Source organism: Thamnophis sirtalis, unplaced genomic scaffold, assembly GCF_051295495.1.
Source record: "Thamnophis sirtalis isolate CommonGarterSnake01/CBP01778 unplaced genomic scaffold, rThaSir2_p1.2 scaffold_4, whole genome shotgun sequence".
Lineage (NCBI taxonomy): Eukaryota > Metazoa > Chordata > Lepidosauria > Squamata > Natricidae > Thamnophis > Thamnophis sirtalis.
Window position 1 is genome coordinate 41,417,035 of NW_028261384.1, and position 16,676 is coordinate 41,433,710.

Sequence of the window (16,676 nt, forward strand, 5' to 3'; positions counted from 1 at the left end):
CCAATCTTCACATAATCATCACAATATACCATGCTTATGTTATCAAAATTTGGCCACTTGACAACTGGCATGATCCAGTTATGTGATTGTCATTTGCAACTTCCATACCTTTCCCATGTTTCTTCTTCATCCATCGGTACTATGTAGCACCGTGTCTCCCCAGCAATCATAATGTCCTTAACACAAATAGTCCTGTATGTTGCTTTATGATTGCATTACTCACTGACAGAATCCCAATTGCTGCTGTAGCCCAAATACATCTACTTGTGCTACTTATTTGGAAACATTATCATCACAAAGTGCACTCCCTACAAATGTTTTATAATTCCATACATTAGAAACACTGTATTTTATATTGGGAAAGTTCCTGAAGTACTAGCATTACAATTCTACCCATATATTCCACGAGCACTGACTTGTATGCACTGAAATGCAAGAACATCTATTTATATACTGAATAAGCTACAAGAAATAGCACAGAATTACTTTTTATAGAAAATTGAGCTTTTGTATGTATTGTATACAATTTATACATATTTACAGTTGTCATTACTTTTTTTGGGGGGAGGGGTGTTCTTAATTCCAATGATAATTCTGTATAATACTGTTAAAATTCATAACCCAGTGAACCAATATGTATACCTAGGTGTACTGGTTTAGCTATTTTACACAAATCTACCTCTGGTAAAAACAGTTGACTTCGTAAGTATCATTTCCAATCTGTTTAAGATTCCCATATTATTGTTAGGGAAAATATTTTATATATATAAAACACAAAGCTATGACCTTAATTCAGCTCACAATTGTGGTAGCAAGTCATACTGGTTATTAAGCAAGTCATCATGTGAAAGTGCTAGATTTTAAAACGTTTGTGGGAGTTGCTAAGCATTATTAAGTCAATAACTATCTGTACCAGCCTTGTACTTACTTAATTCAATGTTTTTCATAAAATATGCTTTTAAGAGGAATTAGGGTTCATGATGGGCATATGCAATTATTCTATTATTACCTATAAAGACCAAATTAACTATATTCCATTGATTTTACCTTTCTATTCATAAGAATGCCATTCTTCAAAATGATTGAAAAATTTGGCATTATCTTCTACAAACCTGGTTGCTTTAAATTTTAACTTTATAGTTTTTAAAGAGTGGCAAAAGACATAAATACTGGTATTTCTATGCATTGCAGTTGCTATTGTCTAAATTGTATTATGTACTCAAACATAAAGTATATACAAATAAAATTACCAGCAATTTTGCCCAACTCATTTTTGTAACTAGTCTTACGTAGTGCCTTTTCAACTTTCACTGAACAAGCACCTTTTCAAAATATTGCTTTCCTTAGCAGTATAGGCAATGGGTTTTTTTAATGCTAAAAAGTAACATTTACTTAAGATGCTAAGGGACAATATGTCCCATTTTGTAGAATGCTGTAGTATTTCCCTGTTATATTTGATTTTCATAGAATTATTTCTGCAGCGGATTATTGATTCTGCTATGCTTGTTATACTATGCTGCAGTCATTGGGCATAAAAAGGAAGATACATGGATAGATATGATCCCGAAAACTCTAATTAAGTATAGTATTTCCTCTCTTCTTAGTTCCATTTTGCCCTATTTTTCATGTCTTACAGCAGTATATTAGTACGCACGATGATGCCGACAAGGATGCAATTTGGTACAGCTCACACGGCATTGAAGAACTGTTTTTTTTAATCATTTGGGATGTGCATAAAATGGTAATATGGTATCAGACTAGGAATATTTTTAAACAAAAGTTTATTATAACACTTATAAAAATCCAATATTTACATTAGTCTTGATTTCCTGTCAGTCTGAATTTTAGAAAAAGTATACCTTTCATTTGTAAAGCTTTGACTAATTTACAATAGGCTGCATCATCAACTATAAAGGGTTTAATAAAAATCAGTAAACCAACTATTTTGTGAAGAGAAAAGAAATATCTTATTTCTTGAAGTTTCTGTGGTTGACCACTTCTTCATTAGTTACCTGCAGCATTGGCACCTTCCTGCCAAAGAAAAAGAAAGTATCTGAAGAAGTTTATCAGAAGCCTCATTGTATCACAGGAAAAAATTCAGCAAATGGCTAGAAAACGATGAGGCAAGGCCAGGCTTTTAAGTGTGCGAGTTGTATAAAGCCAACATAGAATTTTTAAAGGGTAATATAAGAATATTTAAAACTGTGATGATTCTGGAGTTAAAATCTTAATTTATATTAAACAGAATATCCCTCTAAGTAAAAAAAAAAATCCATGTCCACCATATTGAGGGGAATTACAGCATTCAGTAACAGAATAATTTTACATTGTGCAGTGTTAGAATATATGCAACGAAAACACTCTTTGTAAGCTAGCTGAATTTGAATACCACATGATACTTCAATTCGCTAAATTCATATTGCTATAGTGTTGACAAGACCTGTGAGGGGAAGAATTCTGTATGCAAAGTCTGCATAAACTTCACTTTCACACATAAAATTCAAACCCAAGTTCTATAATACAAAATATGTTGTATCGAAGAACAGATATCCAACTGTCCTATTCTGAAGAGCCAGTTTTCAATTTTAGGTTTTAATATATAAGAATTGGTAAAATAAGATATTGTACCATTTCAAAAAGCTGCAACATACCATTTTAACTACCCATAGCAGGGATGGAACCCTTGCAAATCATTAATGGACACTTGGCTGGTTCATTTGCTCAGCAGGTCTATTGCTTGTCCATGGTGCATAAAGCTAGATTCCAGTAGGGAAAAGATAGGTTAAGCAGCTGAAGTTAAAAATAAATCAAAATATAATAGCAAAAAATGAAACCAACCAACAAATGAAAAATAGAACGAATACCCAAACCCCCAAACCAAAACAAGAATTGTTAAATTTTCCAGTGCACAATTGTTAACTTGGTTCATTGCTATGTTAAACTAGATAATATAACCACTATACTGAAACAGTACACTGTCATATATAGTATTAGTTCTTGTTTTTTGAATATTAAAAAAGGAAAAGTAAATAAGATCTTACCTAAAGTGGTTTAACTGAAGCTTAGAACTATTTTGCTCTAGAACCCTCAGCTCTCGTTGGCATCCTTAAAACTACTGTAGTTAAAGCTTTGGAGAAGTACAGCACAGCTTTTAAGACTGGCTGAACTTAATTGCCGTTCTCAAGAGTTCTTTTGCACTAGACCTGTGTCCCTGGAACAGTACCTCGCTGGGGATATTTCCTTTACTTGCCATGGAAGCAGCAGCATCTAAAAGATCTAAAAAGGTGTTTCTCTTTGCAGAGATATCCCTTAAGTTATCTAGTTATTAATCTGGTAATTTACAGAAAACATTATCTAACCAACATATTACATGTACAACAAACAAATTTATAGTATTTGTGGGACCTTCTACTACCCACTCCTTGCCTTAATTTACAATATATTTTAAATAAATCTATAATTACACAACATTTCCTTTAGAATTATTTTATTAAATCATAAATGTACAACAGCTTCTTAACTCTACACACGTACTTAAAATTTTTTTCAAAGGAAAACGTTATGTCTTATTACACCATGATCCTGGCTAATAGCTTTTCAAAACTTTAGAGAAATTTTTTTAAAAAAGGTTTCACATGTCACCTGAAACTTACAAATTTAACATTATCAAAGGAATGCTTCTACACTCTTACAAAGACCACTAAAAAGAAACAACAATGAAAAAGCTAAGAAACTGTCTCAAAGGCATTTTTACAATCCTTCCTCCACAGTAAGGTATGATATTAAATAATCCAATCCATTCACAAAATGGCTCTCTGCATCTGCTCTGGTGTCTTCTGCCATATCACTGCATATTTATGCATGACTGAGATAAGTGTTTCCTTAACAAAGTTATTTCGAAAACCTGAAGCTGTTCTGTTACCTCTGGGCTCATCCTCTCCTATTTATACAGTGAAGCCTGTTTCAACAGAAGTAAAGAGTAAAAAAATAGGTTATGAAGTTATCCCAATTTTTTTTTTAAGGAAAGATAATATGACCCTAAAAAGCTTTTACCCCTGCAGCTAAAACTAAGAAAAACTGCAATTTTATATTAAATGTACACTCACCCATGAAAAGCTTACAGAAGTTCAATAACGACTCCTCCCTCCATATCCCCCACTTCCACCACTTCCACCAGGACCATAGTTTCCTGTGTTAGTAAAAACAGAAAACAATTAGTAACAGAACTTTCCCCTAAATGATTTCTCTTTATTTTGCCAAATTTCATTTAATTCTATGAATATATTACATTCATAGAACTAAATGCTCTAATCTCTTATTGTTTTAATTAATCAAGGAAAACTTTAAAAAAATAACTGAATACATAATGTTCAGGACTGTCCAATTCAAATTATTTTCTACTGAATAAAATTGTAGTTTATGGAGGATGCTTAAATCTTAGGAGCAACATTACTTCAGAAGTAGTTAACTTGTTGGCTTACATTAATAAAAAAGAGCAGCTTAGAAAAATAGTTCTACCTCACTTGTTCTGTTGTTAGTAAAATCAATGAAGTGATAAGAAACCCGAAAATACTTTTTGTTCAATGTTACCTCCACCATATGGTCCTCCCATGTTCCTACTTCCACCAAAATTTCCACTTTTCATTGGACCATAGTTTGAAGGCTGTTGGTTATAATTTCCAAAGTCATTGTAATTCCCACCTCCATAATTGCCTGCATAAAAAAAATATTTTGTTCATATCAAAGATAATTTTACTGTGAATACAAGATGTGTAATCAAGCATGTAAGACAGCTGTTTTTAATAAGAAAATGAAAAAAAACTGGCAATGTAAGAAAGGTTTGGTATCGTTCTTAACATTTCAATACGACCTTGTATTATAACAGTAGTTATATTTTGTTTCCCCAAAAATAATCCTGGAGGGAGATAGCGTGGGCAACCCAAGAAGTAGCAAGCACATACAAATACCAGCAACAGTGTAGAAAGAATTTTTTTGGGGGGGGGGGGGGACACATAGGAGATCCGGACATGTTGCATGTCTGCCTGACTCACGGGAGGCTTGTACAGTAGCACTGGCAGCAAGCAGAAGCATGGAGGAGGTAGGTGATCCTGACACCCCAAGCGGATGGCTGCTTGGTACGGCCGCAGGTAAACTGAGAAGTGGTGGGACAGAGTGGAGCAAATTACTGTTCCCAAGTGCCCATATGCAACCAAACACTTTTTGCCCCGACAGAGACTCAAAGCTTTATGTGCTTACAAAGGGTCAGTTTGAAACTGAGCTATTAGCTCTGTTTCAAAGCACCCCCAGCTTCGTCTCCCTCTGGATGAAAAGCATTTGGGCAGCTACCATCAGCCTGGCCCTCTCCATCCCATTGCCTGCAGCCTTAATTGGGGCCTAGTTCTTGGCATGCCACCACAGCTGAGAAGTATCCCAGCATTGGCTGGGCCAGCAGGCAGGCTGAGTGGACCCTGGGGTATGCAGACAGCTTGGCCTGTTGCAGCTGTGGGCAAGCAGAGTGGAACAGACAGGCGCTCACATTCCCATTGGTCCCCATGCTCGCTGCCCCCTGCACTTAAAAAAAAACCTCTCCAAAAATAAGGCAGTGCTTATGTTCAAGCTCAAAACAAAATAAGACCAGGTCTTATTTTTGGTGAAAACACGGTACTATTAGTAGAATAATTTTACATATTTTAACATTTTTGCTAATTAACTTTGTCCTAGTATTTGAGGTTTACATGTGTAGGATGAAAGAAGAAATATAAAATATAATTATAAAAATAATTTATGGACATTATTGGCCATTAACTCCAGTAATGTTTTGTGAAGTCATGCAAAGGTGTTTTCTGAAATTTAGGTATGAACAATACATATTTCTTAACTAGTTTAGGAAACTATTCTCAAATATTTAAATAATCATTACCTCCTCCATAGTTGTCATATCCACCTCCGTAGCCCCCACCCTGGTTGCCGTACCCAGGTCCTCCTCCACCATATCCACCTCTTCCTCCTCCTCCATAACCAGGACTTCCTCCAAAATTGCCACCTGTTTTAATATAAGACTTACATAAATACACTTGTACTATAACTATCTACATAAAATGAAATCATGTTAAGATAGAAATTACATGATCATAATATGGGGATCTCATTAACTATAATGGGACAATTTGAAATTTTTATTGGAAATATCCAAATAAACAAAGAGGGTTTTTTTCTGGCGATAATTTATCACTGTAGGAAGTAATTGCTTTTTAGTCCTGCTTTCAAATTAGAAAATAACTTCTGACCAAAAAGTTTGGCTGCAAGCCTAGCTTTGAATTTATGCTCCTTTCCCCATATTTGAATTTTGCTCGTTAAATCTATTGTTGTTTGACATATTTTTACATTCATATCCCACTGGCTGTATTATTGTAATATTGTTTTTCATATATTAATTGAAGTTAAGTTTATGTAAGCAATGTCTATGCCTTGGTTGAATAATGCATTAGTTATTGCTTGCTGGAATATTTATGTAATAGTATATTATATTATTATTCTATAATATGACAATACTTGTAACATATTTTACATTAATCTGGGTACCTTCAAATGAGCCTTGACTTCTAGAACCTGGACCAGTCCATGCAATTTTCTTGGCAATATTATAAGTTGGTTACAGTTTGCTTTCTTCCTAGTGTTGTCTATGAATGACTGGCCCAAAATAATTTGGCTGGCTTTATGCCTAGATCAGGACTATTAATTCATAGTCTTCTGATTCCTAGCACGGTGCCTCAATTAAGCCAAACTAGCCCTCAATCAGTATTTACACATGTATAAAACTGAACAGAACTTAGAAGAATTATCAAATTATATTAGACAATACATGCATGACCTACAATAGATTTTAGACAAAGCATGACTATCATTATTATGAATATTTAAAACTTAAATAGAAAAGCAGACATAATCTAATTGGGAGTTCCAATACTTACATATTAATTTTTAGATGAATCCACTAAGTAATTTGTATTAATGATGCTATTTCATTATTATTTTAAAAATCATTTCAATATCTCAAAAATAAAAAATATTCAGTATACTAACCTCCTGGTCCCCCTCCATATCCATTGTATCCATCACCAAATCCACGACCACCTCCATAGCCATCTGTGGAAGAAACCATTTTTAAGTTACCTTCATTGTGAGTCAGTCTTATAAAACAAGTCTGCTTGGCTGTCAGGATTTACTTTTAGCTGTTAATTTTATGAAGTCTTGGATCAAAAATATGCAATGGAAGTTATTAGGACGTCTTTATTGTACGAGTAATTTTCTGACTTACCAGATCCACCTCTGAAGTTGCTTCCTGGTCCTGGACCAAAGTTTCCACCACCTCCACGTGAATCTCCAAAGCCAAAATTACCTGTAAGTATTTTTTTTTAAATGACCTCATATATTATTCTTAAAAATAACTAATTTAAATATAATGCAGTTCAAACATACCTCCCCTTCCACTCCTTGAGCTTTGAACTTCTTGCATTTCTTGCCTTGATAAAGCCTTTCTTACTTCTGCATTATGTCCATTGATTGTGTGGTATTTCTGTACTGTTAAAATATAAAATTTTAGACAAAGAATAAAAATCTCAACTTAAATTTCACAGAGTAGCAACCAAGCTCATTAGCAAAACAGAATTTAATTGTAATCAGGAGAGGTAATTCAATTGAATCACTGGTTATGTCAGGTTGGAAGATTATTTTTTAAATAATTGCATATGAAGGATGGGTGAATCTCATCATTTCATTTTCATACATCTATGTTAGTTTTAAAAGTATTATTCATCCAAACTTCAATAATTCTCATAAGGTAGCAGGAAGTTTTGCTGCAGTCTGTAAATTTCAGGCATGCAGCCAATATTCCCTAAATTTTAGAGCTTTACACATCAATTTGGGTAGCCTCAGCAATTTGTAGAAGTACAGATAGAGCTCTGCTTGTAATAATTTGTCTAATGACCAAAGTTACAACTGCAACGAAAAGTAACCTATAACTTGTTTTCATTTATATCATGAGTGGGCTGCATCAGCATTATGGTTGCCCTTAAAGAGCGATTTGCATGTAAGACTATGGCGACTCATAGCAGCTAGGTGGGAGTGGCCAGATGGTCACAGCCGGGTTGCTGTGGGTGGGCGTGACCAACTCAACACCATTTTCTGGGTGAGCTGACTTAGGACAGCTGGGTTGAGACGAAACAAGTCACACTAGCTCGTGACTAGCTCGACATGTGGACAATTTGGTGCCCCAGAAGCCTCGCCAAACTGCCGGCAGTTAAGCACACATGCGCGCACACACATTGCACTCTAAATTTGGGGATTTTTAACCAGAGGAAGGAAAGGGCCCTTTTCCAGGGATAATTGGCAGTATTCAAACTCAGATGTGGGAAAGTCTCCAAGCTTGAAATTTGTTTGTGGTATGTGTGTGCTCGCATGTGCACAGCATGCCAAAGTAGATAGCCTTCTCCCAGTCCCAAATATCATTGGTTCTTCCTGTCCCGTGCCCTCTCTCAGAAAAGCAAGAGTGGGAGGATGCTGCTGCTATGTGTAGAAGTGTAGAGGAAGAACTTTGCAGGAAGCAATTTCCTGAGTCCAACTTCTGCCTTGGCAGATCTCTGGAGAACAAGAAGAGGTGGCAGGGGAACAGTGCACAAGGGAGGCTGGCCCTTCTCAAAAGGGAATCCCCATTTCCAATTGTTGTGGTAAGGATGCTGGCTTGTTTGGGCAGCTTTGCTCACACAACACCCCCACCATCCGATCTGTCAAGGCAAAGTTTGATTTGGAAGCTTCCTGCAAACTTTCTTCTTTGTGCTTCCACATACAGCGCCATCCTCCACCTCCTGTGGGGGATCAGGCAAGGCTGGGAGGGGGGATCTGGCAGTGTCCAGCGAAGAAAGGCGAGACCAGGGAGGGCGAGTGTCAAAGCCCCATCCACCAGGAGCCTTGCTGTCCCTTGCTGATCCCAGTCTGGCCCTCGAGCTCCCGGGCCACCAGGATCCCGCAGCCCAGCCCCGCTTTCCCGAGCACTTACCTCTTCCTCAAGGTGGTTGCTGCTGTGCTCACTCTCTTTGAACAGGTTGCTCATGCTGGGTGCAGGAGGGCAAACTGCATGGGTCAGAGGGAGGCCCACTTCCTCTCCATGTGATGAGACCCAGCTTTGTAAGCAAAGCATCCTCAGCGCTAGGATGGGAGACCACCAGGAGGGGGGACAAGGGGATGAGGACTTCCCTCAGATCCTCCCTCCTATTCATTCCAATTTCCCTCCCTCCTCATTCCCATCTCTCTCAAGATTGCAGTACAGTGAGTTTTGACCCATTTTATGACTTTTCTTATGAGTTGTTAAATGAATCAATTTAGTCGTTAAGTTAGTAAGTTAATCTGGGTTCCCCACTCATTTTGCTGGACTGATCACAAAAGGTGATCACATGACCCGGATCACTCCAACATGAGTCAATTGCCAAGCATCCAAATTTTGATCATATGACCATGGGGATGCTCCAGCAGTTAAGCGTGAAACATGGTCATGGCATTTTTTTCAGTATCATTACTATTTTAACAGTCATTAAACAAATGGCTATAGGTTGAGGACTACCTGTTATTTATCACAGCTACACTATCCCAGAATTATATGATCATGATTTGTAACCTTCCCAGTAGACAAGCAAAGACAATGGGGAAAGCCAGATTTGCTTAATAACCAAATGGTTCATTTAACGATTGTGATTCACTTGTAACTATGTCAAAAAAAGTAATAAAATGGCGCAAAAGTCACTTAACAAATACTTTCCTTAAGCTAAAAAATTTTTGGGTTCAATTGTGAACTACCTGACTATCCAGAATGCCTGAACTATCTAAAGTCATAAACGTTTTCTACACTCTTTCATGCTCTGAAGCAGGAATTTAATTTTTAACATCACTGTTCAGCAAAGATTTGTCAAAAAATTACCAAGTCTGGTATCACCCCATCAATTCTCTAAATACTAAAGTATAGTCACTTTACTGAAACACTATTATTGAATGCTAACCAATTCAAAGTATTTATTACTTGCCTGATTGTTACCTAAATTTGCAAGTAGCAAGGTAACAAACTTGCTTTCAGACTAACTAAAAATAACTAGTAACTGTAGCATAAATGACTTTATTACTAAAACCCAATCTGGCAATGGCTACAATTCACTCACACACACATAATTTAACTACAATCTCTAACATCTCACTCACATACCTATTTCTGGATACTTACACACAATTTTATCCACAGGATCATGGTCATCAAAAGTTACAAATCCAAAGCCTCTCTTTTTGCCAGATTGTCTGTCTGTAATTATTTCAATTGTATCAATTTTTCCATATTCTGAAAAGTAGTCTCTGAGGTGATGTTCTTCGGTGTCTTCTTTAATTCCACCAACAAATAATTTTTTTACAGTAACATGAGCTCCAGGCTTCCCAGATTCCTTGAAAAAATAGTATATTGAAACTTAAAGAAAACCTGACTATGCTAAGGTAATGGCGGATATCAGCTTTCTCCCTGGGGACAATTGATAGTGATATAAATTAAGGGGTTCTGGTATTGGGTAAAGGAGAGAAATTTGAAACTGATTTATTCCATGGACTTGTGCACATCATTGGTAAGGATTTGAAAAACATTTTTTATTCCAATCATATAGAAATGTTTCTTCTCAAAGCAGCCTTGCTTCAAGGTCAGGACAGCTCTCATTGTATTTTTAAAATGCACACTAAAATAATTCTGGTCATGAATTGCCCTCCACTGCTCTAAACTACTACTAAATTTCTTCCTATTATAATGAATTTGTACCTTTGGTCTCCATTATTGTTTTAATAGTGATTATTTTTTATTAATTTATTGAATATTGTAACCTTTAAATTATTTTTCATTTTTCTACCTATTGGATGTGATGATATGCAATCCCTGACTATTATTTTCTTATGAAGTATATTATCTACAATTTGGAATCTAGCAACATCTGAAAAGCTTAAAATGTTGCCCCATTTATTATAAATGTTTTAAAACCTCTGCCTTTATAAAAGGATAGAAAAGCATTTTGTAATGCTGCTCCACACTTCAAAACTTACCTCTCTGGCTACAGCTCTTTTTGGTTCAACTACTCTTCCATCAATTGAATGAGGCCTGGCAGCCATTGCTGCATCAACTTCAGCCATAGATGAAAATGTTACAAAACCAAATCCTCGTGAACGTTTGCTTGCAGGATCCCTCATTACCTATAAGATGACAAATTTTAAAAAATCTCAAGTTATTGAAGTAGTATTGCCAAGCATTCCCAACATTTATACTTTTTATCATTAATGAAACCTTCCACAATTTTTAAAAATGAATAATTGATTCACCTTCAATAATATTCTTTAAATTATTTTAAATGGAAAACTCAGCAATGTATACATTATCTACCTTTGATTATTTGAAATAGGTATTTTGTATACACTTACAATTCACTATTGATATGTGCACTTTAAACTACATTCTCAATATATTTACTTGGCAATATATATTAAAGCATAAATTTAATTAAATAAATTATAGGGGCAAAAGCATCAGTTACATTAATATGTAATGGTAAATTTAATAACTGTGCTAAAGGCCTGCATGAATATTGGGTATAAGCATGGTTCTCAAGAGAAATTCAATGCCTATTTGTGGCTCAAAATATCACATTCTTAAACAGCGGTCATCAACTGGTGGTCTGCAGAAAAATTATTTGCATTTTTATATTGCATTTCATTGTGATGGCTAACCTTTTTGCCAATGCGTGCCAAAAGCGGAGCGAGTGCAGGGGGTCATGTGCGCCCACACCCATAATTCTAGGCACCCTCCCTCAGTTTTTGGCACGGTGGATCCGTTTTCCGCCCTTCCCAGGCTCCTAGAAAGATGGTGTGGAGCCTGGGGAGGCGGGAAACGGCCTTCCCCACCCCACTGAGGTCCACTGGAGGCTGAAAACAGCCTGTTTCCTGACATTTTTTTAAGAAAAATAGTATTTAGTGCTCAACTCATGTGCCCACCTTGATGTCACTTGTATCAGGACTGCCTGTGACAGCCCAAGTGCTCTGCCAGTGAAAATGGGACTCATGAGTTGTTTTCAGTTGTGATGGCTTCTTGCAACTATCTGCCAGCGAAAAGAGAGCTCAATTTTCAGCTGCGACAGCCTCTGCCACCCATTGTTATAGGCCCTACAGGCTGATGGTTCACTGTTGCCAGGGCAGCCCCAAAGGGTAGATCTAATCACACTGCAGGCGGAATCCACCCCCCCCAACTATGATGACCTTGGGCCAGTCACTCTCTAGCGAAATTTATCTTACAGGTCTGTGTTGTGGGGAAAGTATTAAGTATGTTTAATCCTTGAGTTACTCATAAAAATAAAAATTCAATAAATAAATAAAATATATTTCCTTAACTCTGAATTTCTGTACTATCAAAGCTTTGACATATCTACCATATTTTTGGACTATAAAACACTCTTACCTTTGGGGGAGGAAAACAAGAAAAAAAGTTCTGCCTATGCTTCCCAACAATTTGCCTCTTTGGGGATCACCATTGCCCATCATCATCTCCACATATCCCATTTTCGGGCCGTTCCAGACAGCAGGGATTCTGATTGGAATGGGCTGAAAACGGGGGCGCACGGAGCCTGGAACAGCCAATTGGCAGTATTCTGGGAGGCAGATCCAACCACCAATCAGCTGCTCATGCTGAATCAGGCTGTGCTGAACGTTACCAGGCTGTTAGCTGCAAGGAAGCAAATTGTTGGGAGGCGGAGGCCCAATGGGGGCTGGTGAGTGGCCATAGGCTTGGCAACATTTGCTGTATAAAACACAGGCATTTCTACCCACTTTTTTTGGGGGGGGGTGCAACTTATACACCAAAAAATAAATATACAGTTTACACCTCAAGAACTTAACATTTTTAAAATTCTAAATCAAAAAGTTGTACCATTCAATAACTCAGAATTATTTTGATTAACTAGTCACATTTCTTCAGAAGTATAGAACTACATCTGGGGCATACTATGTAGCATTGTGTATGCTTTACCATCAGCATATAATCCAAAAATATTAAGAGGAATTTGTTATTGATTTAGCTTAATGTGGACACACTCCAACGAAATCATGATTTGTAAACCACTTTATGGGATTTCAATATTAAAATAAAAGCCAATCATTATTTTGTCTTACCATCCTCTTCGTTTTCAAAACTTGGCAGAAATAAAAATTGCTATTTATAAACCACAGGATTAGACAATTTAAATCAAGTAGTCAAAAAAATTTAACCACACATAAAACTTACCACACAATCTGTTAATTTTCCCCATTGCTCATAGTAGCTTCTCAAACTTTCTTCTGTTGTTTCAAAGCTTAAGCCGCCAATGAATAGTTTGCGGAACTGCTCCTTTTCCCTCTGATTAAAACAAAAACTCAAGTTTACACCTTTTACAATATTGGCTTTTTAAAACAATGTTGAGCAATATAGATAAACTATAGAATAATCTAAACTTAGGAGTGCACATGTATGTATATATACCTTACATTTTATGAAAAATTTACAGTAAAATAAATTTCCAAAAATTGTAATTCCTACATATTTATGTTTAGTATTGATTTTGCTACACTTTTGCTGTATTTTAAATGCAAAAGTTGATAGCATAAAAGAACATATACTCATTTTACAATACAGAACGAGGTAATTTATAGAATATCTGCTATCACAACTGAAAAAAATGAATTGCAAGGTGCCATCATTATTAAAATACCAAATCACCTTACCAAATCATGTAACTAACTTGAAGAGAAAATTTTGCTTCCTTCATTTAAATTGTAATTTTATTTATTCACACAAATATATTAATTCAAATGTATTGAGGTTTCTAAAGATTTAGTGGAGAAATGCTGGTGTTTATTGTGATAGATATTTCAACAGAAATTTGTGAGTAGGCCCTTCTGACTAAAGAAAGTTTTAAAATAACAATGTAATCACCAGTTAAATAAAAAAAAACTCCCTGACATTTGGAACTTTAACATTACACTTTTAAAGGATAAAATTTTAAGTTGCTTAGATATGTAACAAGCTGATGATGTAGAGAACTGGCTAGTCCCCCAGTTGAGAAAATGAATGATAAGTAATCAAATAAAAGGCGACATAATTCTATTGTTTTAAAACAGATATTCTATGCAGGCCTTTTGAGCCATACAGTTTTTGCACTTTCTGTCCTTAATCCTAACAGAACAGGGATTCAAAGGAACTTGATCTATTGCAGAAATCTATCCATTATTCTCTAATTAACCAAGATGTCATACTAGAAACTTTTGAATGGAAATTTTGTTCTCTACATATCTAACATTTCAAAAATAAGAAATTTTCCCATGTCACAGTTAGTGTATTATCCTTATATCAAAATGGTTGTCATAGCAATGTTTCCAACAAATATAGAAAAAAACTCAAGAAAGCCTATGCTTTTAATAAACATTGTTAGTTAAAATTCAGAAATCTGATAGTAATTTGTCTATCATCATAGACTAACAACTCTTCCATTCAATGTTCTTCCATTGGTCATCCTTCAGTTAGTCCATTCATAACCTACAAAAACCTGATCCCCCCTCAAAAAAATTGTACCAAAATTTCTATACACAATATAGACATTACAAATCTAATTTCTAACTGAACTATAATTAAAGCAGTTGGTTTGCATAATTTTCTAGACTAAAACATAGATACGTAAATTTATATGCAACTTCCTGCAAAAGCAGACATTAAAATATATGATTGGAAATTTTCAGATAGCGATTTATCCGGCTACAGCCTTAGTTTGTGAAACTACAAGAAATCATTTGAAAAAGTTGGGTTCACTTCTGAAGCGGTTAACATTGAGACCTGCCGAGTCTCCGCCTCCCAACCGAAGATGGCTCCGCCATGTGACGGTTCCGACAACCCGAGCTCCTCAGCGGACTATAAGAGAAAATGGCGCCGACGAACACCGAGGGAGGGAGGAGACTCGTTCCCAGGAGTACTTTATTCCCGTCTGCGCATGCGTTCTGCCCTCCCTTTGTAGTACTGTATTAAAGAGGTATCGAAGTTGCGCTTTCGCCCTGGACATTCATTTAGGACTTTTAAATCCGTTGCTCTCCTGTCATCGTCGGTAGAGCTAAATATTACTGGACGGATTTAAGCAGATGAATTCGCCACAACTGTCCCCTCCCCTTTCCCAACGGCCGCCGGCCCTTCCAGAACCTTCCTCTCCATTAACGTCTTCCTTGTAAGACACCAAGTCCCGCCAATTGCGCCACCAAGTGTTCCAACGAACAAGTTATGCGTCATCTCTAGATCCTACGCTAATGGCGTATTGTGCCGCATTTTAGTATCTTAACAGGCACCAACGCGCCATCCAGATAGCCGTTTCCGCAACAACCCTACGAACTTTTATTTCCACATTGTATCAGCTACACATTTCGCGCAATGCCGTTTCAGAATACGACTCCATCACTAATGGCGGCCTTAACTCCTGCGTATTTAAATATTCACAGAACTCTATCCTATTTTAGGGTTATAATTACCACGTGAAACATTGTGGTGTATAGAATTTTGAGTAAATACTTGTAAATTATTCGTCACTTGTAGTATACACTGGAAACAATGATGTAATTAATCAGATATAAATTACTCGTGTATTTGTGTATTTATATACTATAAAATGTGAACTATAATTAAATATAGTATCAAAACTGTATTAATAAAAATCGTCTAGTCATCAAGAGTTTTCTTAGTCTACGGATGCAACCGGCTGCTTTCGAGCACGGCCGAAAAATCAGAGAAAAGCAATTATTATTCATCATCTGCACCCTTTTCGATAATTCCTGGAAAATCCAAAAGCAATAAAAGCAGATCGCCAAATTTCCCCCCCGTAAATTGCCTCAGAAGGTCGGCTAACAATAATCGCGCCAAAATGTTACGGATAATGAAGACTCCATTTTTCCCTTTAACCTACCATCTTATTTGCTAGATCGAGTAAATGTATAAATGAATATTCTTTTTGGACATTTAAATATACTACAGGGGAAAATGCCGCCTGTGCATTGTTTCCGTGTTTTGCATTTTATTGTATCTGCCGGCCAGATAAGCGCCTGAGGGAAACATTGAAGCCAACGTGCAACAGGCCGCCATTAAACACTCATGGCTTCGCCTGCCTCCCTCCACAATCTTCCGCGCCGCTTTTAAAAGCGTTGAGAATCGGATTTAGCCCCCCCTCCCCTTCGCCCCTCGCCCGCCATTTTCTCTTCCTCCTGGCTTTGGAAGACTTACCCGCCCACTGCCCGCGAAAGAACCCGTTAAGGACACAATGAATGTGGGGGGGGGGGGGAGAGAAGTCGGCCATTACTAAACCACGCCGTCCGTTACCTCACTCACCCAATCGCTCTCCCGATCTCCGCGAGGCATTTCGGCCGGCGATTAATAAAAAGAAAGAAAGGAGCACGCGAATTTTTTTCTCTTCTGGCCGTTGCAGCTGCTGAAGCGACCCTACCGGCTCGCCTCTGTCCGACGGTCTCCTCGGCTGGGCGCGGCGTACGCAACGGCGGCGGCAAGAAGAGTGCGCGGAGCGGCCAACGACTCTGCTGGCGACGCAATGAAG

The 16,676-nt window shown here is 37.0% G+C and overlaps 1 protein-coding gene across 5 annotated transcripts in view; it reads right to left on the minus strand.

Annotated features, from left to right (window-relative positions):
• The window catches only part of HNRNPA2B1 (heterogeneous nuclear ribonucleoprotein A2/B1), a 59,480-nt gene extending 42,846 nt beyond the window's left edge, over positions 1-16,634 (minus strand). Inside the window, exons 1-13 of one of the 5 annotated variants that reach the window (XR_001313635.2) lie at positions 16,454-16,634; positions 13,343-13,453; positions 11,119-11,265; positions 10,268-10,478; positions 7,480-7,581; positions 7,319-7,399; positions 7,084-7,146; positions 5,921-6,043; positions 4,591-4,713; positions 4,107-4,189; positions 3,042-3,958; positions 2,652-2,756; positions 1,765-2,031 (exon numbers count right to left, since the gene is read on the minus strand). Coding sequence is in view for 1 of the 5 variants with exons in the window: in XM_014067910.2 (XP_013923385.1) it covers positions 4,128-4,189; positions 4,591-4,713; positions 5,921-6,043; positions 7,084-7,146; positions 7,319-7,399; positions 7,480-7,581; positions 10,268-10,478; positions 11,119-11,265; positions 13,343-13,453; positions 16,445-16,483 (1,062 nt within the window). In the remaining 4 variants the exon portion in view is untranslated. Of the gene's footprint in view, positions 1-1,764; positions 2,032-2,651; positions 2,757-3,041; positions 3,959-4,106; positions 4,190-4,590; positions 4,714-5,920; positions 6,044-7,083; positions 7,147-7,318; positions 7,400-7,479; positions 7,582-10,267; positions 10,479-11,118; positions 11,266-13,342; positions 13,454-16,444 lie in introns of those variants that run through there. The other 4 variants (XR_001313633.2, XR_015696347.1, XR_015696346.1 and 1 more) reach the window with 4 other exon arrangements.
• Positions 16,635-16,676: the final 42 nt, after the last annotated feature.